The sequence below is a fragment of the Leptidea sinapis genome, chromosome 43 (assembly GCF_905404315.1).
Source record: "Leptidea sinapis chromosome 43, ilLepSina1.1, whole genome shotgun sequence".
Lineage (NCBI taxonomy): Eukaryota > Metazoa > Arthropoda > Insecta > Lepidoptera > Pieridae > Leptidea > Leptidea sinapis.
This window is the reverse complement of record NC_066307.1, coordinates 6,828,470-6,851,114: the sequence shown is the minus strand read 5'-3', so window position 1 is coordinate 6,851,114 and position 22,645 is coordinate 6,828,470. Positions and strand designations below refer to the sequence as shown.

Below are 22,645 nucleotides of genomic sequence, written 5' to 3'. Positions count from 1 at the left end.
AATGCCTTAGAAAAGTTGGAATACATGACGTCCACTTGTAATTTATTATCCATTGCATCAAGTACAAAGTCGGTAAAAGTAATTAAATTTGTGTCTACAGATCTATCGCGCAAGAAAACATGTTGGTAGGTTGATCTGTAACAATTTGTTCCAAAAAAATACCTAATACACATAATTTTGAAATAGGTCTATATTGAGTATATGACCCCTTATGTCATTTTTGGGTATTGTTATAAGCGATTTTTTCCAATGATTTGGGAATATTCCTCCTTCAATTGACTGTTTAAAAATAAATGTTACAGGATATGTTAGGTGTTTTGCTCATTTTAGTAAAAATAGAGGATGAACACCATCAATTCCATCACCTTTTTGGTGTTAATAGTTTTTAATTCTTATCCTTCAATTTTTTCATTAATGTTAATACTACCCACATCTAAAGGCGCATTTGAAAAGCTATAATTAATATGAAAATCGGGAGTACTTGAATTTATAATAACAGTGTTGAAATATTTAGTTATTAAAAAGATTACAAATTGTGTATCCATCATCTGATGAAATATCTTTATATCGTAGTTTTTGTGGTTTTTTGAGTTAACATAAATCCAAATATACTTTGGATTACTTTTAATTTTGTAATATTATTAAGTATTTAGAATATAAAATTTTAAGTATGTGGCATGGAATTAATTTTCCTTATTCTTATTATGTTAATTTGTCGCTCGTGTAATCGTGTACGCATACGTAACTCGTGTGTCGTATCGCAGCGGACTGCTGTGTGCGTGCGTGGGGCGGGGCGAGGCGGCGGCCCGCTGGCTGGAGAGCGGGTCTCAGCCGCAGTACGCGCTGGAGCTGCAGGCGGCGCGCGGCCAATGGGCGCGCTGTGCGGACCTGGCGCGACACGCCCACCTCACGGCCGCGCCCTACGTGGCGCAGCACGCCGCGCATCTGGAGCTCACGTGACTATATAACATACTTGTGACCTTAATGGCGAGGCGGCGGCCCGCTGGCTGGAGAGCGGGTCTCAGCCGCAGTACGCGCTGGAGCTGCAGGCGGCGCGCGGCCAATGGGCGCGCTGTGCGGACCTGGCGCGACACGCCCACCTCACGGCCGCGCCCTACGTGGCGCTGCACGCCGCGCATCTGGAGCTCACGTGACTATATAACATACTTGTGACCTTAATGGCGAGGCGGCGGCCCGCTGGCTGGAGAGCGGGTCTCAGCCGCAGTACGCGCTGGAGCTGCAGGCGGCGCGTGGCCAATGGGCGCGCTGTGCGGACCTGGCGCGACACGCCCACCTCACGGCCGCGCCCTACGTGGCGCTGCACGCCGCGCATCTGGAGCTCACGTGACTATATAACATACTTGTGCCCTTAATGGCGAGGCGGCGGCCCGCTGGCTGGAGAGCGGGTCTCAGCCGCAGTACGCGCTGGAGCTGCAGGCGGCGCGCGGCCAATGGGCGCGCTGTGTGGACCTGGCGCGACACGCCCACCTCACGGCCGCGCCCTACGTGGCGCTGCACGCCGCGCATCTGTAGCTCACGTGACTATATAACATACTTGTGACCTTAATGGCGAGGCGGCGGCCCGCTGGCTGGAGAGCGGGTCTCAGCCGCAGTACGCGCTGGAGCTGCAGGCGGCGCGCGGCCAATGGGCGCGCTGTGCGGACCTGGCGCGACACGCCCACCTCACGGCCGCGCCCTACGTGGCGCTGCACGCCGCGCATGTGGAGCTCACGTGACTATATAACATACTTGTGACCTTAATGGCGAGGCGGCGGCCCGCTGGCTGGAGAGCGGGTCTCAGCCGCAGTACGCGCTGGAGCTGCAGGCGGCGCGCGGCCAATGGGCGCGCTGTGCGGACCTGGCGCGACACGCCCACCTTACGGCCGCGCCCTACGTGGCGCTGCACGCTGCGCATCTGGAGCTCACGTGACTATATAACATACTTGTGACCTTAATGGCGAGGCGGTAATGGACAAGGTTCAATTGACCCCATTCCGCGATCTTCTCAAGAGTGGGCTCGATAGAAGACAGAAGTTTCTCCCGGCACTGGTCGGCGATTTCCCGAGAGAGACCTGCATGGCCCGTGTATACGGCATCACCTGTGCTTTCGTCTGCATAGCAATGTACGTTGATATGCAGAAGAAACAGCGTGGGAGATAGCACACAGCCTTGGGGCACTCCAGCGTTCACGGGCTTCGGGTTGGAGCAATAACCGTCGACAACCTGAGGACCATGGAAACTGGAGGTCCACTTGCATAAGCACTCGGGAAGCCCACATGATGGAATTTTGCTAAGAGCGCCTTGTGCCATATACGATCAAAAAGGCATTCGCTATATCCAGGCAAACTGCCTGGCGGCGGCATTTGAAAGCCAGGGGGCGGCCCCTTGCTTTCAAAATCCGCCGCCCGTCTATGTGTTAGGTATACCAGAAGATCGCCTGTTGACTGGCCATGGCGAAAGCCGTACTGCCGGTCATTGATCAACTGGTGACCTTCTAGGTATACTAGGACCTGGCGGTTAATTATGCTCTCCATGATTTTGGAGAGCAGGGAGGTAATAGCAATAGGCCTGTAGCTTACAGGATCCGAATTATCTCCTTTTTTTGGATCGGATGGACATGGGCTGACTTCCATGAGTCAGGGACTACGCCCATTGAATAAGAGTGCCAGAATAAAAGCGTTAGCACCGGCGTTAACTCAGGGGCACACGTTCTAGGCACGATTGGAGAAAAGCCATCCAGCCCGCTCGACTTTTTGACGTCCAACGAAAACAGAGCACGCTGAACAGTTTTCTGTCTGAACTGTACTTCACGTATAGAGCTCTGACATCGCGGGGTGGTCGGCGGTGTTTTTCCGTTGTCGTCAAGAGTCGAGTTGGAGGCGAAAAGAGCGCACAGTAAATCAGCTTTCTCTTTTGCCGTATGGGCCGGGGTGTCATTCCTCGTGTGCAACGGCGGCATGGACGGCTGGTAGAAGTTACCAAGAGCAGCTTTCGACAACGATCTGAACTTACGTGTTCCAGTCGTGTAACTGGAAAGCTGCTCGCCGATTTTGACAACGTGCTTCGATTTCGCACGGGCGATTTGACGCTTAAAGAATCTGGAGGCACGGTTATATTTCCTCTTTAGAACTTTGCTTTTCGGGTCTTTTGAGCCCAGCGCCGCAACGCAAGCAAAACTGACGCATCGAACCAGGGCTGTGATCTGCCACCGATCGATACTACAGAGCTAGGTATAAAAATATCCAGGCCCTCCAGTATCACATCGGCTACTGCAACGGCGCAGGCACTGGGATCATGCGAAGGGAAACAAGCCTTGCCCTTCCCCGTTCCTTTTTTGCATCCTACCCTTGGGTAACGCATCCTATCCCAATCTGCTGACTTGTAGTGCCAAACGCGGCGGGTCGCTGATGGTCTACGACGTGGGCGTTGGATAGGCACTATACTCCTGACCAGGCAATGGTCGGACGTTCCGATCGGGGTGTCGACAAAGACTTGGTAACTATCAGGCTATCCAAATCCGGGAGTCGCGTTGGCGATTCAACCAATTGGGACAGACCATATGCCAATGCAAAATTTTGCACAGATTGCCCTGCGTAGTCTGTGGTACGTGACCCAAGCCATTCGGCATTGTGCCCCTTGAAGTCACCCAAGTCTATGATTTGGATACTGGGGATCTGTGCAAGCATGTCAATTGCCGCTTGAACGCAGCCCATGAGATGATCCGTTTCTGCGTTACCTCTATGGGACCTGTAGACACACGCATAGATGCGGACGCGGTCCTCTAAATTTACGCGGAGCCACAGAGTTGAAAGGTCTCTACCCTCAAAATTGCCGAGATGGCGACAGCAGATATCTTCCCTAACGTCCACCCATACCCTGGCATTATGGCCTCCGGACGTCGACTATATATTATGCATACTTGTGACCTTAATAATAATAATAACATTATTTTCTCACCAACAACCAAAATTACAATACAGCGAAAGCTTTAGAGTTAATCTCTATTTTAAGCAATGCACGCACACTAACACAAAATGTCATACAAGTCGCGTTACGACATAGTTTGTCACGCAAACTAAAGTATTAAACAAGCAAGAGACTATTTAGACGTATAAATTATCTAAGCTTGTAACTTATAATAATAATTCTTAATCAAATAAACTTGTTCTAAAATTAACACAATACTGCACTAATTTACTAAAGGTACGAATTTATTATAAGCACAGTCAATCCATGAACCTCACGAAACTGCTAATAAGTTGAATACAGTTAAAGCGACGATTTCTTAGAGGAACTGATACAATATACCAGTCATTGCCTAGACGTGCCTCTATATCTACCAGATTCTAGGCGGCGAGTAAACATGCCATTCTATCTTATCGATAAAATAGCATGATAGCATGGCGTTTATTAAATCTATTGACAACAGAAAGACTAAGATGTAATCGTGCAGCTATAACATGCTGACTATGTCCTGAATCCAATAACGTCATGACTTGGGCGACGTCCGTGGGCGGTATACATACTTGTAAGGCTGGGTCCACATATACTGAATTCGGCAAAAATAGCTATAGCCCAATAGGGCGAAAGAGAAAGAGTTTGTGTGACACTACAACAAGTGAAAGAGAAGTGGGATATTTCGTTTGCCATTGATCGTTGTATGTGGATAATATCTTAGGAAAAAAAATCTTAGGTAGTATGTCACAGAGTTTACTTAACAATCAAGCTTAACTCAGCCCCGAGCTTAGTTAAAAAACGATGTATTGTGCAAAAAATGTGATTCAATGTAAAAATTCTCACTGTATAAACATTGTAAAACATTTCATTAATTTTTTACAAATATACATATTATGATGAATATGAATGTTTGTTTCCGAGTCATGGATGTTTATTTGTATTTATGTATGTTTAAGTAGATATATCGTTGTCTTACACCCATAGTACAGGCTATGCCTAGTTTGGGGCAACATAATTTGTGAAAGAGTGTGTCAATATTATTATTATTTGTTCCACGGTAATACAAAACATATAAATTGAAATTTATAAATATATCGCCAAAAGTCGTATTTTTGGTTAATCATATTTGTACTTTTTTTTGTAAATTATGGAATAGTACTTGCATTACTGTTTCGATTTCTTGATGTGGAGTTTATTATAATGTTATTTTCGCATTACAGAGCCGACTACCACGAAGCACTTGCAACGTACGAGAAAAGCATCATAACAGAAAACGTTGATGATATCAAAGTAAAAGAGCACAACGCTAAATGCGAGGCAGGAATCGCGCGGATGTCCATCCGGTGTGGTGACGTCATGAGGGGCGTTACCCTCGCCATGAAGTACTCCGCCAACATTGACCTGCTCAGAGATTGTGCACAGCTGCTCGAAGAAGAGAAACAGTACAGCCATGCAGCAGCTCTCTATGACCACGCTGGCAACACCGACAAAGCAGCATCTCTATACATTAAATTGAAGTCGTGGCTAAAAGTGGAAGCTCTCATACCGAAGATTAACTCACCCAGCGTACATCTTCAGTATGCTAAAGCTAAAGAGGCAGAAGGAAGATACCAAGACGCGCTCAAATCTTACCTAAAGGCACAAGACTATGAATCGGCGGTGCGTATCAACTTGGAGAAACTGGATGATATAGATGAGGCGGTACAACTAGTTCAGGAGTCTAAGTCTGTCCAGGGTGCAAAAATGGTCGCTAATTACTTTCAAAACAGTGACGATCCTACATCGGCTATCAAGTTCCTAGTAATGTCACTTTGCTTCGACGAAGCCTTCCAATTAGCGAGAAAGAATGGCAAACTGGATTTGTACGGAGACATATTGATACAGACATCCCAAGTCAGACCAGAGGATTTTAAAAGTTTGGCGTTGCATTTCGAGGGGGAGAAAAACCATTTATATGCTGGCAAGTTTTATTTTCATTCAGGAGATTATAACAAGGCGATGTCGCATTTGTTAAAGTCTGGAGGCACCGAGGAGGAAGAAAACGAAGCGATTACCATTGCAATTGACACGGCTGCTGCTAGTGATGATGAGAAGTTGTCCAGGAGGTTAGTTATAGAATTATGGGTGAGTAGGTAGCACTCGACAGTAAATGATTACTGCCACTCACATTATCTTGAAGCGAGGAAAAATTACTTAAAGGAATCAAAACGGCTTTGCCTTCCTTAAAAATGGATGATTTTATTTTTTTGATGCAGAAAAAAAGTAAAAAGGGGGTAGAAGCTATATGTCAATAAATTGATCCATCTTTGATGCATCAATCCACACATACCGTAAATAAATAAAGGTATTATGTGAGCATTTTACTAGCGATTGAAAAAAAAAACAAGAAAAAAAAGTGTCTGGTAACAGGATCATCCTGCCACCACATGTAACGCCCGTTCACGAGCATGACGCATGGCTAGCCATCGCTTCCTTTGATCATATTTTAGGGAAGGGAATGGCGAAATCAGACGTCGCCGCTACAAGCTTGACATTAAAGCGAGCTGTTAATGTTATTGGCAGCCAACCAAACACCCGTGGGAAAGATGTTTGAAAATATGTCGAATAACGAAGAATTTAATATATCCTAGCGTCCGCGTCGTGGTAAACAATACGTTAAATACTCTCAATAGTGTACAACACCATAATAGTTAATCTGGTTTGTTAGGTTGATCGAGTTCCTCCTGGGTGAGACAGATGGCAACCCGCGCGATCCACGTCACCTGTTCAGACTGTATATGGCCAAGAAACAGTTCACCGAGGCAGCTAAAACTGCGGTAACATTGATACCTTTTTACAAATATCCTAATATCTATAAGTTTTTTCGATAGTTCGACAATATTCATTATTAATAATTACTGGGCAAATGAGACTTGACGTCTTATGCCTCACGGTGACGAACGCAATTCTAATGCCGCTCTGAATTTTTGAGTTTTTCAATAATCTTGAGCGCCACTGCATTGTAATGGGCAGGGCATATCAATTACCATCACCTGAGCGTCCTGCTCGTCTCGTCCCTTATTTCCATAAAAAAAAGTTTTATCGATTAGTTTCGTTTTAAGTCGTAGCACATTTCTAACTCCGTTTAAAATTGTTAGTATTAGTTCTTATGTAACAAAATGAAAATTTACAATTTATGAGTATCTAATATTTGCATGTGTTTGTTGCCTGTAAGTGCAATAACACTTAGAAATACATTTATTTAGAATAATAATTATGTAATTAGTTAGTGAAAATTGTGTTTCTGATGGTAATACGTAGATAAACAAACAATTTTTTAAATAAATTCTATCAATAAAAGAAAGTTCTTAAAATGTATATAGCAGAAAATAAAAGGACCAAAATGTAGAGAGAACGAATCACACCTGAGAAAGCATTTTAATACTAACTTAATAACAATAAATAAAAATTAAAAGACGTGTGGCACTCGGGGACTGCCGCGGTAAAGCTATTACATAGCATTCTTTATCAACTTATGCAATTATAATTATTTATTTATGCAGTATTTTTTTTTGATAAAATTAATTTAAAAAAAAGCAAACGGGAAGTGAGTAAAATTTAACTTGCAAGATTTGATTACAGACAGACAACGGGACAGGTGAAACTTAATAAAAATGCTTGTCATAATAATAAAAATTAAAAAAACGTGATAAAAAAATAAAAAAAAATCAAGATGTACCCCAGGCTCGGACCTTCTGCACAAAAAGCATACGTGATAACCACTGTACCACGGCAACTGTAATGACCGTGGCGAAATATCTATACATCTTGTAAGTGGGGTGTTAGGTTATTTTCGTTATAGCTATGCAATAGCTTAAAAAAAAAAATATATATATATAAAGATATATACTACTAGATACCGCAAAATTAAGTGGGTAAGTAAAATTGCTAAGCAGACACACGATATAAGTCATTCACATTACCACAGTATAACTTCCGCAGCACTTTTTTTAATGAAAATAAGGAACGAGACGAGCAGGATGTTCAGCTGATGGTAATTGATACGCCATGCCCATTATAATGCAGTGCCGAAGGATTCTCGAAAAACCCAAAAATTCTGAGCGGCACCACAATTGCACTCGTCATCTTGAGACATATGATAATTTCACTGGCTACGACGCCCTTCAGACCGAAACACAGTAATGTTTACACATTACTGCTTCACGGCAGAAATAGGCGCCGTTGTGTGCTACCCATAATCTAGCCGGCATCCTATGCTTTGCATAAAGATACCTGGTAAAGATTAAGTTAAAGGTTTCTGTCAGATAGACCTCGTTTCTATCTGGAGTTGTTGTCTAGTTCTCACATGCATAGGTATGTTACCACTGGTCGTCTTATTGTTGTCAAATCGATGTTTAATGTTCTATGTGTGCACCCATGTTAGGCTTGCGTATGTGAGGCATGGTAAGATACATGTATCCATTGAGGGTGGTGGTATATTTACAGTAACAATAATAATTATTGATAAATACTTTTAATTTAAAAAAAAATCATCCTTGTAGGTAATAATATCAGTTTCGGAGATGAGTGGTGGGCGTTACCGAGCGGCGCGGGACGTGGCTCGCGGACTGTGTGCGGCGCTACGTGCGCGCTCTCTGCCCGTACCGCGGGACTTGCGCCGCACTGTGGCGGTGTTGCACGCGTATATACTGGTGACAGACCTTTATAATACTACATACTTCACCTAGGGGTGAAGGGGCGTGCATATCATATAGGCAATTAGGCAGTGCCTCCCTCGTTATGAACCTAAATAAATATAGTGTTAATGTTAATTTAGTTTAACTTGTTTCCGTTATTCTATTGAACTCCCCCACTCATAAATTTTACCTGAATACCTACGGTAAGCAATTTCCAAGCTCTACTACGACTAGTTAGATCTACAGTGCCTACCTTGCTAGAAAACCAATGCACGCCCCTGGGTGAAGGTCCCTTCTATAATAATAATAATAATAATAATAAACTTTATTAGTAACATAATTATACCGCAGAACATATTAGGTCGAAATTTATAACAGAACCTTTAACAAAATAAGTAATTTCAATAAAATGTGAAACACAAATAAATTTTGAAAACATAATTTTATGAACGAAGCGGGACTCGAACCCACGACCTCTGGCGTTCCGTGCCAGTACTCTGCCAACTGAGCTAACCGTTCGAGTGACGTATCGTCATAAAATCTTGTATGCTTTGTTTGGATCTACTTTTGTTTTCAAATTTAATTTGTGTATTAATTCTAGAAGTCAGGGTTTAAAAACACTTTACTATACTTTTACTTTACTTTAAAAACATAACAAATTGTTTATAATATGTAACAATAATAATGAATAATTAATACCGATCCAGTGGAATTTAAAAAATAATATGAGAAACATAACACTGACAAGCAGTGCGATCACTTTAGTGTTGCCAATCGGAGGCCCACACAGTATACGTCGAGCCGTCTGAGGCTCGACACTGATTTTCAGTGGGTGTGTTTCGCAGCATGGATAGCGACCACGACATACATATAAATTTAAAGACTAAAATACATTAAACTAAAGGTAAACTAATAAAATATATTATATAACACTATGATGTTTATAATTTTTTTAACATTATAATTACATTATTATAAAACATTTTATAATCTTCTCCCAATTGATACAATCTTACTGCTTTTCAAATTATTTTCTCTCACAATCACACGATACACAATTTATTAATATCGATATTTAAATATGGTTTGTATTGTAAAGTGCTTGAAATAGGTAATGAATATTTTTGCTTCAAGTCCCCGGGCCTCCGAAGCACATGCTTACAATGATGGAAAGGATACAAAAATAAATATATTATAAAGAAAACTTAATTAGATAAAGAAAGTACCTAATAAGCATGGCGTGCACGATAGTGTGTGTGTGTGTGTGTTGTAGAAATTTTTAAATTATAATACAAAGTAAGTTTTCAATTTCATTTTAGTCCAAGTGTTTTAGCCGTTCAAATAGAAGTTTTTAATTTTTTTATAGTAAACTGTATGTAATTTTAGCACTTTATTTTTCTTATTAAACAGAAAGCTACCTAAATAGCACGGCTTTATACTTCATCTACGATGAAATAAACAATAAATAAGCTAATATGTTTATCGTTCATTCTTAACTCCCTTTTTTTAAATATTAATATGATTGGCATACGATAGGTCCGCACCCACGTACGCAATGGACGCCACGATCTCGCCGCCCGCCTGCTGTTACGCACCGCTAGCGACGTCTCGTTCTTCCCCACACAACAACGTGAGATAACAATAGTTTCTACTTATTATTATAAAACTTAATTTTAATTAAATTATTTAATTTTAATTTTATATATATTTATAGCTTGTATAGAACTAGAGCAATTTATTATTGTAAGTGTATACCGCCCCCCCACTGCATCATATGAACAATTCCAACATAGAATGGAGGAGGTACTATCAAAATTTAGCAAAACTAGCAAGTCAATTATAGTGTGTGGAGATTTTAATATAAACTTGCTTGAACCTTCGGCCAATTGTACTAGCCTTAAAAATTTATTTCAAAGTTTTAATTTGTTCAATGTATTTTGGGAACCTACTAGAATCACTTCTACAACAGCAACCTGTTTAGATAATATTTTTACAGATGTTACTATTACTAGTAAACTCATAATTAATAATCTTCAGTCCGACCATAGTGGGCAACTTATAAAAGTAAATACAAGATTGGACAATGTCAGACCAAAAAAGGTGACGATTATACCAGTTACGGGTAGCCGTCTTGAGAGGTTTAGAAATAATTTGGTAAATACAATACCATTTTTACACTGTGGCGAAACTGCTTATTTTCACTACAACTTAGTCTTCAATTCCTTCTGTGAGGAATTTGACAGGATTTTTACTCCAGTAACGGTGACAGTAAACAACAAACATAGTTTTAATGATTGGGCAACAATGGGTATCCACAAAAGTCGTAAACGCTTATATGACCTTTATTATGAGAAACATTACAATAATAGTGAAGAATTTAAAATATATGTAAAAAAATACTCCAAGCTCTTTAAAATAGTTTGTCATGAAGCGAAAACACGTTTCATTGCAGATAAAATTAAAAACAGTAATAATAAAGTAAAAGCGACTTGGAGTGTAATTAACAATGAAACTGGTAGATCGAATTGCCGTAACACCTCTATCTGTTTAAATATTAATAATCGCGTTATAAATTCGGAAATAGAAATTGCAAATGAATTTGATAAATACTTCTCCGAAATCCCGATTGTCACGACCAAATACCTTAACTCTTCGCAAAAAGCAGCATAATGATATGCTTAAATTACACGTACCAGTATCTTCTACTGACTTGAAATTTAAGTATGTTACAGGTAGCGATATAATAAAAATCTTCAAATTAATTAACCTAAAAAATACAAAATTCGTCGGGCCATTCGACTAATATTGTTAAATACATACTTGACATTATAGCACCTGAATTAGCAATAATATTTAATGAATGCATAGATGAGGGTGTGTTCCCTGACCTCATGAAATACAGCAAAGTTATACCTTTGTTTAAATCGGGCAGTTCTTTTGAACCTGCAAAATTTTTGAAAAACTTTTGCTTCAACAACTACAAATGCATTTTTGTAAATTAATGAACAAAAATCAGTTTGGTTTCACTAGGGGCTTATCAACAATTAATGCGGGTAGTAGACTCATTGAGCACATCTTTGACGCCTGGGAAGAGTCACAGGATGCATTGGGCATTTTTTGTGATTTGTCAAAAGCATTTGACTGCGTCCACCATGAAACTTTACTCCTAAAACTATCTGTTAAAATCATATTTAAGCGAAAGAGTTCAGATAGTCGATGTAAATGGCAAACGGTCTTCGGGTAAACCTGTGGGAATAGGTGTTCCACAGGGTTCTATTCTCGGTCCTTTCTTGTTTCTTATATATATTAACGATCTACCGTTTGTGGTAGATGATAGCCATGAGATTGTATTGTTTGCTGATGATACTTCACTTATTTTTAAAGTGAAGCGACGTGCGGATATTGATGACGAGGTAAGCAATGCACTCTCAAAGATAGTGCGTTGGTTTGAGACGAATAATCTGCACTTAAACAGTAAAAAAACAAAGTGTTTACGGTTCGTTAGTGTGTTCGGTTACGTTACACCAAACACAGCGGAGGTACAAACCAACGTACTTATAAATGACCAGAGATTGGAACTTGTGGACACTACGGTCTTCTTGGGAATCACGTTAGATAAAAAGCTTCAGTGGGTTCCATATATTACCCATCTAGCAGATAGACTCAGCTCTGCGGCATATGCAGTTAGAAAGATTAGAGAGTACACGAATGTTGCGACCGCTAGATTAGTGTACTTTAGTTATTTTCACAGCATCATGACGTACGGTATATTACTATGGGGTCATGCTGCTGACATTGATATAGTGTTTGCACTGCAAAAGAGAGCTGTTCGTGCTATATATCAGCTTGGTTATAGACAGTCTCTCAAAGAAAAATTTAAAGAAATAAATATTATGACTGTTTATTGTCAGTACATTTATGAAAATTTAATATATGTTCACAAAAATCGTCACCTTTTTGCTCTTAATAGTGATTTTCATTATTATAACACTAGAAATAAGGGATTGCTTGTAACTATTTCCTTTAAGGGTAAATGTATACACTTCTACAATAAAGTCCCAGCCACTGTTCAGGCATTATCTATAAATAAATTTAAATGTTTTATAAAAAAAATGGCTTTGTCGTAAATCCTATTACTCCACTGCTGAATATCTAAATGATCGGACAGCCTGGGACTAGATTGTGATTAGTTTATAGCGACTGTACAATATTGTATATTTTTATTGAAAAGAGCGCAAAAAAAAAGAATACTGGGAGAGTTTCTTGCGCCGCTTCTTCTCTCTCAGAGCGCCATTTGTTTCCGAAGCGGTAGTAGTATCTAGTAGTATAAGAAATGACATCAAAAAGATTTCTAAAGGAATCAATTTTGAGAAAATAAATGCCTTTTATGTCTTTTATTATACAGGTGGTTATTTGAGAAGGGCGGCGAAGGCCAAGTTAAAAACTATGAGAATTAGACCTATAACCTATAACCTATAACCTATAACCTATAACTGCATATTTAGTTTTTTTTAAATTCTAGATTCGTCGTAATTCGTCCAAAGGGACGGAAATCGACCCGAATGATTTTTCAAAAAAAAAATACATCCTGTATTATTGAACCAATAGACTCTGTTGTTGATAAGGATCAATCTTTGCAATGATATGTTATACTAAAAATGAAAGGAAATATACGTCTCTCTATTGACATTAGTTTGAATAGGACGTGAGTTTTCTTCCGTGTAAAAGCAACAACAACAAAAAAAAATTGTATTTCCTTTCATTTTTAGTAATACATTTTATTGCAAAGATTGATCCTTAGCAGCAACAGAGTCCATTGGTCTAATAACCCTGTATTATTATATATTAGATACGTCACTTAAACGGTTGGCTCAGTGTTCATAAATTTTATTCACAAATTTAATTTGTGTAATTAATCCCAGAGTTATCACTTTAAAAAAATAACATATTGCAAAGATACTTTTAAATTTTCTGGATATACCAAGTCTAATTATTGATACAATGAAAACATAATAAATTAAAATGTAGAAACAATGTTCTCGGTCTTGAAATACTTGTATAAATAGCACTTTAAAGTATAAATTAATTATAATTGTTGTACTTCAGTACAGTTGTAATAATAAACATTTTCGCCTTTCAGATCAAGTGTCGATCCTGACATCGACGGTGATAGAGTGTGGGCGCGCCGGTCTGAAGCACCAAGCATACCACTGGGCCAGGGTGCTCATGCAGCCGGAGTACAGGTCCCAGGTACCTTAGATACTTCGTCAAAATTTGTGTCAAAAAAAATGCGTCAGAGCCGTAACTTATTTTATTTATTACACTTTTTTGACACCACATTAACAAAATATAACTTAACTACTAACATACATAATTACATGATATGGTGCAAATGGCGGCCTTATCACTATATAGTGATCTCTTCCAGGCAACCATTTGTAATACAATAAAAGAGAAAGGCAGTACATTAAAAGGGTAAGAAAAGTGTCAAAAATATAGACACACATAATATAATATAGTATACTAAAATATAGATAAATTTATAATAAAGTAAAATAACACAATTTAAATTTGAAAAACATTACGTTATAAAATTCTGTTTGCTTTGTTCAACTCTCCGGTTGTGGCTTCATCTACAGGATCTACTTTACAGTTGATAACCTGCTCAACCCCAATATTTGCATATTAGGAAATTGACTTGAGATGTCGCTCTTGTAAATCTAAAATGTTTCGCTCTTGTAAATCTAAACGTAAAACAGATGTTTAAAGTAAAATAAGTAAAAAGTAGGAACAATAATTAACATTTCAGAATTGTTGAATTATGTTGGTGGATATAATACATACAGATAGATTCTATGAAATAGAGGACAGATAATGTTTTTTTAGTTGATTTTTAAAGGATGTTAATGATTGTGCTTGACGGATAGTAAGCGGCAGTTGATGAACTTAGCTCGTCGCTGGTTTTTATCGTTTCGTTTAGTGCTGTTACTATTCTTAGTCTGGCCATAAATACTGTTACAATTAAAAATAAAATTACGTTTAAATTTGAAATCTGTCATTTCAATATGATTGTTCATTGAGTTTTCTCATTTAGGCTCTAATACATTGTATAATATTTTGCGATATTAAAATGGAGTGAGGTGATAAAGAGAACCGAATCGCTGCGATTGCATTACACAAAGGCTCAATAACTTACCTCAACGTTTAATGGACTGTATTGCAGCCAATGAAAACCACTTGAAATAAGCTTTTTATATTATAAATTATTTTATATTTATGTATTTAACTAACAGACTATAAAAGTTATAAATGCTATTTATATTAGAATATTTTTTTCTTTGTTTCAGTATTTATGACTTAAAAAAAAAAACGTATAAAGCGAACACCCTCAGGGTCTTTAATTATAAATGTTTATTGTATGATATCACAATGTAATCCATATTTTATATAAAAAAAAAGCCCGCTGAGTTTCTTGCGCCCATTCTTCTCAGGTCTGAGGCAGTTTTTTTTGAATGGGTGGTAGTTTTTGACGTTAAACAAGTGATTTTAAATACTATTATAAAAATATTTGAATTTGAATTATGACTAAGTATGTAATGTACTTTCAGGTGTGAATAATTAAAACCCATATGTTGACTGTTACAGAATGATTAAAACGTGTTTTATAAAAAAATCATTCAAGTACGAGTTTTACTAGCGCTTTTTATGTTTTACGTATTTATTTGATACTGTTTCATGTACCTACAGTCGGTCGGTATATTAAAATATCTCAATGAAAAAATAGATGACAATGAACTGTTGAGTAGATTCATAATTTATGAAATATGATGGATGGAAATCTTCTCGCATTCCATGTCCTTTCTTTAAAACCAATAATGCTCGAACGAAACTTGGACAGGACGCTCCAACAGCACGTATGTCACTGGACATGGTTATGACAGACTCTCACTTAATGTGAAAAAATGTAGCGACGCTTTGGCAAAATATTTAGTCTTTAACTATTTATTATACCACAAAAAGAGTTGTTTTTTTTTTATCTCAACTGTTATATATTTTATTTGTTGAGTTTATCTTTATGATACTTTAGTATATTTTAGTCACTTGTTATTGTTATTGAATGAGGTGTCCTATAATTGGTAGTACATACAAATTTAAATAGATATATGAATAAATATTTCGATGGCTAGCACGCTAATAATTTCCCACAACATATTTACAGATAGACAGTAAATACACCAAGAAGATTGAGTCAGTAGTCCGTCACACGCCGCGCGGCGCCCCCGCCCCCGAGCCGAGTACGCCGTGCGCGGCGTGCGGCGCACAGCTGGCCGCCCACGAGCTGCGGTGCACACACTGTGAGACGGAGCTGCCTTTCTGTATCGCTACGGTAACTGTTGTACACTGCTACTTGCATGTATGGTGTCCCACCAGAATATCACCACTCCATCTCCTACCGTGGGTAAAAAAAAAGGCATAAAATGAATTTTCACAAAATTTATTCCTTTAGAAATCTTTTTGATGCCATTTTTAACACTACCACCGCTTCGGAAACAAATGGCGCTCTGAGAGAGAGGAAGGGGCGCAAGATACTCTTTCACACAGCATTCTTTTTTTGCGACTAAGGAATACAAAGAATATGCAGCATCCTTCCGAAAGTGCACCACCATCAACTGTGATTACCAAATCGTCTGCCAAGCGTGGCGATTATGGCAAAACCAAGATCGCCGGAATAGGTCATACCCAGGACCGATCGTCGTCGAGATCTTTGGGGGAGGCGTTTTACTAGCAGTGGACAGCTTCCGGCTGATGATGATGAGAACTGAATCGCACGGGCTCCGTCGGCATAGCATCCTCGCTGAGATGTAATTGTGCGGTGCTCGTGTTAAATTAGCAAGATTCGCTCAAGGACGGTCATGTTTCGATTATTTTGATTTCACGTGATATATTCCACAAAATTATATTCTACAAATAATTTATTAAATGTTCCAGCTGTAACTAATATATTTCATACCAATATGACTCTATCGCTGAATTATTGAATGAGTCAAATGCGTGTGTCACTGTACCCTTACTTGATTGATTGCGAAATGTTATTTTCAATCGCTCAAGTATATGATAAATATTTGAGCGGAAAGTAAAATAAGATTTCAATAAATAAATACAAATGTATGTAAAAATTTAATAATTATTATATATTGGCCAGGGCTTGCATATCGTGAAGGAAGACCTCACCGCATGCCCCGAGTGTGACTTCCCCGCCATTATGACGGAGCTTGTCGAGTAAGTACTAATATCAATGACATTCTAAATAGAATGTCTGTATATATATATATATCATTGGTAGTCTGATAGCGGAACGGTGCAACGGTAAAAGTGTGCTTGAAGACAATGTAAGCACAATTTTCTTCTTAGTCGTGTGTCAACTCTCACTCTCCCGATTGCGTTATAAATTCATACATTGCTGCTTATTAACAAAGGTTATATTTAACAAATGCAGTAAATGCGGAAATGTATATAGCAGTCGAAGCTTATTAAGGTGTAGTTTGTGGCATGTTAGATATTTCTGCTTTGTTTTTGTACAACGTGATTTGTCTACATGTGTAGAACTTCTTTGACTAATGTTTATAATTAAGGGTATATTTTAAAATGTAGGTCCGTGAGTCATATACTGGTGAAGAACGACAAAATCTACTAAATATATTTTTTTTATTTTCGTATTTGTAAGTAGTACCTAGCATTAAATTGTAAAGAACCTACGAAGCTTGAAACATATTTTTGTCAGCAACCTTTTACAGGAACTTCAGTTGTTGGGCCGGGTCACCTTTTAATTGTAATCATAGCACTGAATTCTTTTTAATGAAAATAAGGGACGAGACGAGCCGGATTTTCAGCTGATGGTAATTGATACGCCCTACACATTGCAATACAGTGCCGCTCAGGATTCTTAAAAAACCCAAAACTATGGCGCCCTTCAGACCGAAACACAGAAATGCTTACACATTACTGCTTTACGGCAGAAATAGGCGCCGTTGTGGTACCCATAACCTAGCCGGCATCATGTGCAAAGGAGCCTCCCACTGGTATGAATGATGCCGTTTTCATCGTGCTTGGCTTTCTAAACTATGTTTGTGTACAAATAGTAATTTTTAGTGCTATTGTTTAATAGTAAAAAAAATGTTCATTTTTAGTGGTAATTTTCAGAGTTCTGCGGGAAGAGGGCAAGTGTCCGATGTGTGGTGAGAGCGTAGACTATCGGCGATTGGTCAAGATTGATGACGTCACTCCATACATGGATCTCCACACCGGTGATTAGCAGCTTTACAGCAAAAAAGTGTCATTATTGTCTGTCAAATTGATGTTGATAATCGTGACAGTTGACTGTAGAGACGGGGCAGTGTATCTATTAGATTATTATTCTCATAAAACTTGCATTTCTATGCTGTATGGAATTGAAATTTTGAACAATTTCCTATCTATTGAATAAATAATAAATTATTCAAACGATCATAAAAGCCCGTCCACGATAACAATTTTGCCTCGTGCATTTCGAGCACGACAAACAAGCTAGAGCTACAAAGCGCAGGTCCCGGCCACACATGGAGTATTACTGTCATCTCTGGTCTGGCGCTTCCTAGTTTCAGCCTAATTTCCAATATGTGTGTAAGTACCACGGACGAGTAAAATAAGAAGGACTCCGTGTCACCTTACATAACAGTGAGGCAACAAAACAAGCCGGTAAACGTGTAAATACATAGCCCCACGCATACACTTACACTAATACAAGCCGTTCGGCCGCCATTATGAGATTTGCCATCGTCTGTGACAGATCAGTTTGCGTCGCAATAAAATATTTTAGAAAATGCCGTCGTGCGTTGTGAAAAAGTGTAAAAATAATACTATAAAAGTATTTGTGGATATATGATTATTTAAGGAAGAAAATATTGTGTATCTGGTATACCCCGTACCCGCACACACACTAACATAAAGGTGCTTCACTTGCTAATATCACGGCGCGGTGTCCTTCTTTTTTTACTAGTCCGTGGTAAGTACTAGAATTCTGTGGGAAATTTGTAGTTGTGTAAAATTTTATTTTTGTTTGATATTTAACAAATTGAACTGTGATGATGTCCGTCCGTATATTTAAGCTTATTAATTGTTAGTTTATAAGAAGTTTTAAACATTTGCATTTCTACTTTAACGCGGTATGATGAATGAATATGTTCGCAGAAGTTAAGTACTGGTTGTTTTTGCGTTTAAATTATGTAAAATAGCAAAAATATTCTTGGTAGAACAAATTCAGTGCATCACTGAAATTAATATCTTGGATATATATGTTGATGAGATTCCACAACATTGTTGGCATTACATCTTATTAAACAAAATAATAATTCTGTTTAATAAGATTTGTTAAGTGGAGTCCAATATGATATTTTACTTAAGGTTAATAAAATAAGTTTAATAAAATACAATACTTTCAATTGTAAGCATTCCAATAAAAATACAATTAATTTACTCTATAGTATATTATATACTTTAATATTTATGTACTTACAAGAGTTAATATTTATTTTCTTAAACCTGCATAAGGCTGCATTTCATATACTACGTTATTTTTATATTTATCTTTAATATTTGTAAAGTGGAGGGTAGTTGTGAAAAATAAAAACAAAAACTAGTGATGAAACATTTAATTTTCATTTGAAAGTATACCAAGTTAGTTACATGTCCGTTATTGAGATTCAAATGAAACGAAAACAATTCGTAAGTATAATACAAACCACCATTGACTCGGTGCAAGAGACGCTCCTATTGGCCGAAATGAATACGTTCATTATTCAGTGTACTTCAAATAATATCATGTTTTCTATGTGATTTTAGAAAGAGTTGCCATATTCAATACCTGTGTAACTGAAAGTATTTAAATTAAAATAGTACAATAATGAGAAGTAGAATTATCATTTTCTACATGTGGAGGCTCATAAATGGCCCTTATTAACATTTACATCTATATTGTGGCTGTCAGCCCCCATAATATAAATAAATAAATTTGTAGTGGAAATATGTATGTGGCTTTAGTTCTTAGACCCACCTTAATCAAGGAGCTGATATTTTTGACCATTTTGTGGCCTTTAATGTTGACGTCTTTCGTATTCATTTCAGACAAAAGGCTGTGTCTCCAATAAGATGGAAGAACAATTTGTCGTGATTTGCTATCCTTAGGCCTATTAAGGTATCTTTTAACCATAAATATGAAAACTCAAATTTCGAACGCATATCTCCCTAAAATCAAGTATTGCCCTATAATAATTACCGATATCTCTAACTATGCATTAATTAGACAATACATTTATACAACTTAAACTAATGACAAGAAGTATATAACTCAATAATACACAAATAAAACAATATTGTGCTAACATTATGGGCGCTAGAGCCCGCTATTTGACGACTCGTGCATGGCTACCCTAAATAAATCCAAGTACAGACAGGGTGACATCGACATAAAAACATCGTAGATTCGAATCCCTCATGTTGTATTATAATCATGTTGTTCGACCTGTCTGTACTCAGCATAATGTCGATTATTCAGCAATTCCGCTAGTTGTTACATTAAAAATAAATTTATTTGGAATGTTGCCTTTAATTTTATAAAATGAATTATTTAACTAAGGTTACGAAATATTTTTGAAAATGATTGTTTAAAAGAATTTTCATCACGAAAATTGATCTAACAATAACAATTAGTTTCTATGATTTTTTATAAATATCTTGTGGAGGCACAACAGCATTCGCGGCAAATTTGCGAAATAAAATCAAATATCTTCTTGTATTCGTATAATGGAACGGATGTAACATTTCAACAGCTTTAGCGAAACTGCAGCGAAAGCGAACCGAAACTCAAAACACGGAAAAATTCCTTGAATTTGCTATTTGATTCGGTTTCATTGCAGTGGTAAAGTCACAAATGAAATATAATATGTTGCACACAGATCGCATCCTTATAGCACAACATCCGTTTTGAACAAGCGAGTCGAAAGTGTGGACGCAACGAATCGCTCGGACGAATTTATCAATAAAATCTTTTATATATTTCTGTGATTATATTTGTGGTCGGTAATCTGAATTTATGATGGCCGGATATTTTGTACAGCATTCGTTGGTTCCACTCTCTCATTAATATAATATGAAACATTTGATGTAATGGCACTCTGTTGAAGAAATTATAAATATAGAATAATATGTTTTAGAAATTATAAATAGAGGCCGCCCTTACAGCAGACGATAAATAAAGTCCAATCTATGATTTATGAAAAATTTCACTAACACTAGATACAAAGGAATGTATAAAAATTACTCGACTATATCGATGTTAACTTCTCAACAATAAATACTATAAATCTTTGGTTTCATTTAGTCGTTTAATACAAAAAAGATTTCTGTGTCGCGTCTCTAAGCGACCTGCCGAATATAAACTAGATCATAAGAACGACACATATAAAGTGGCTCACAGTATACATAGATTAATTAGTGCACATTATGAAAAGTGGAAAAGTCGCTTGTGAATAGCGAACGCTTACCGGTCACTTGCCTATCTGTACAGCCGCGTTATAATACGGCTACAACTACGAATTGGAACCCTCAACATCCTAAAGATGAAAGTTTTGTCGATGTGCGATATTTCGACCACGCGAACATTTCGCTTGATACCATGTCGAAATATCGGCAGTACGCTACCTTATAAATAACATTTTTATAGAGGAATAATTAAACTTACATAATGATGTTAAAATGTTTGGTTATAGTTAAAAGTAATATTTTTTGCGCTCTTATCTAAACAATAATTATATCATCTGATTATTTTAAAACATGAACCGATAAACTGTCTGATTTATGTGTCCGGCAAAATGTAATTAAGCTGAATATTCAGAGCGTGATAACATCATTTCTGGAGTGCAATGTAGAGTTGGATTGGAGTTTGTACAGATAGGTAGATGACGCTATAATTTGGCACCAGTAGAGCCCGCGTTGGCGGCTACTGTAGGTGGGCCAGCTTGGGCAGTGCGGCGACCACGCGGACGCGGTCGCTGAACTGCGGCGGGGGCGCTATGAGCGGCGTGGTCTCTGCGGCGCCCGGGGGCTCCTCGGGCGGGGGCGGCAGCTCCGCCAGCGACACGGCCGCGCGGCCCCGCCGCCCCGGCGCCTTGTCCACGTCCACTCCTAACCGTTCGGCGGCCGACTTCCCCCGCCCGCTGCCCCCGATGGTGCCCCGCAGCAACACCGCCGTCGCCCGCTTCCTCGTCAGCGAGTTGTGCCTCTGCATCGGCGCCAGACTCTCCGACGAGCTGTGCACGGGCTCTGTACTGATGACGTCATTCGACGATTTCACCGTCACCGAACTGCAGAACGAGACCTTGTCTCGCCGAGGCCGCGCCTGCGCCTCCTGGTCGGAAGACACTCCCGACGAAGAATTATCGCCGTCGTCGCGTTCTGTGCCCAACTCGTCGCCGCAAGATTTCGACGATTTTAGACGAGTTCGGATCTTTTGTATTTCGTCGACGGAGAAAGAATGCTGCATGGAACTAGATCCAGTGCTGCTGCCGCTGCAAATTTTATAATTAATTAAGTTATCTGTCCATTGGCGAGGTTAAAAGTAGCAACATTAGCTATATGACGACACAGTGATGAGATGAATAATGTAAGTATGCATAGCACAAACTATCCAGTTTTGTGCACTGGTTATCTCTATTATTGAGAGGTTTTTGGATTGCAACGCCCAGTTTTATTTAAAAAAAAAACACATTCAAGAACAATCACAGGCACACTGTATTTGAAGTAAACTCAAGAAGTAGGCTTACACGACAAAAATGAATATTCAATGAGGCAAGTTACTTAAATAAAAATTATGAAATACAGGATTTTACTAAGCAGTACAATTTACAATATATTTCATTTATTAATAAAATATCAATATACAATTATATTGTAGAATTCAAATATTATGTTGTGAGGTT

The 22,645-nt window shown here is 38.4% G+C and overlaps 2 protein-coding genes across 4 annotated transcripts in view; one reads left to right on the top strand and one right to left on the bottom strand.

Moving 5' to 3' along the window:
• The first annotated feature begins 1,287 nt into the window (after window positions 1-1,287).
• Window positions 1,288-19,317, top strand: LOC126977005 (WD repeat-containing protein 19). Its single transcript, XM_050825645.1, has 9 exons — window positions 1,288-1,344; window positions 5,178-6,062; window positions 6,665-6,773; window positions 8,499-8,648; window positions 10,170-10,263; window positions 13,774-13,883; window positions 15,853-16,020; window positions 16,837-16,913; window positions 17,835-19,317. The coding sequence occupies exons 2-9, from the start codon at window positions 5,290-5,292 to the stop codon at window positions 17,944-17,946; spliced, it is 1,593 nt and encodes a 530-aa protein (XP_050681602.1). The 5' UTR covers window positions 1,288-1,344; window positions 5,178-5,289; the 3' UTR covers window positions 17,947-19,317.
• LOC126976998 (SH3 and multiple ankyrin repeat domains protein 2) overlaps window positions 19,307-22,645 on the bottom strand; it is a 281,852-nt gene continuing 278,513 nt past the window's right edge. For all 3 annotated transcript variants that reach the window (XM_050825630.1, XM_050825631.1, XM_050825632.1), the window contains one exon: window positions 19,307-22,234. In XM_050825630.1, coding sequence (XP_050681587.1) covers window positions 21,667-22,234 — 568 coding nt within the window. In that variant the 3' untranslated portion in view covers window positions 19,307-21,666. The remainder of the gene's footprint in view (window positions 22,235-22,645) is intronic.

Bases quoted from the DNA above. Each gene is read 5' to 3' on its own strand.
- LOC126977005 (XM_050825645.1), top strand. From the start codon at position 5,290: ATGTCCATCCGGTGTGGTGACGTCATGAGGGGCGTTACCCTCGCCATG. The intron at 6,063-6,664 runs GTTAGTTATAGA...CTGGTTTGTTAG, and splicing joins GATGAGAAGTTGTCCAGGAG to GTTGATCGAGTTCCTCCTGG. The intron at 16,914-17,834 runs GTAAGTACTAAT...GGTAATTTTCAG, and splicing joins ATTATGACGGAGCTTGTCGA to AGTTCTGCGGGAAGAGGGCA.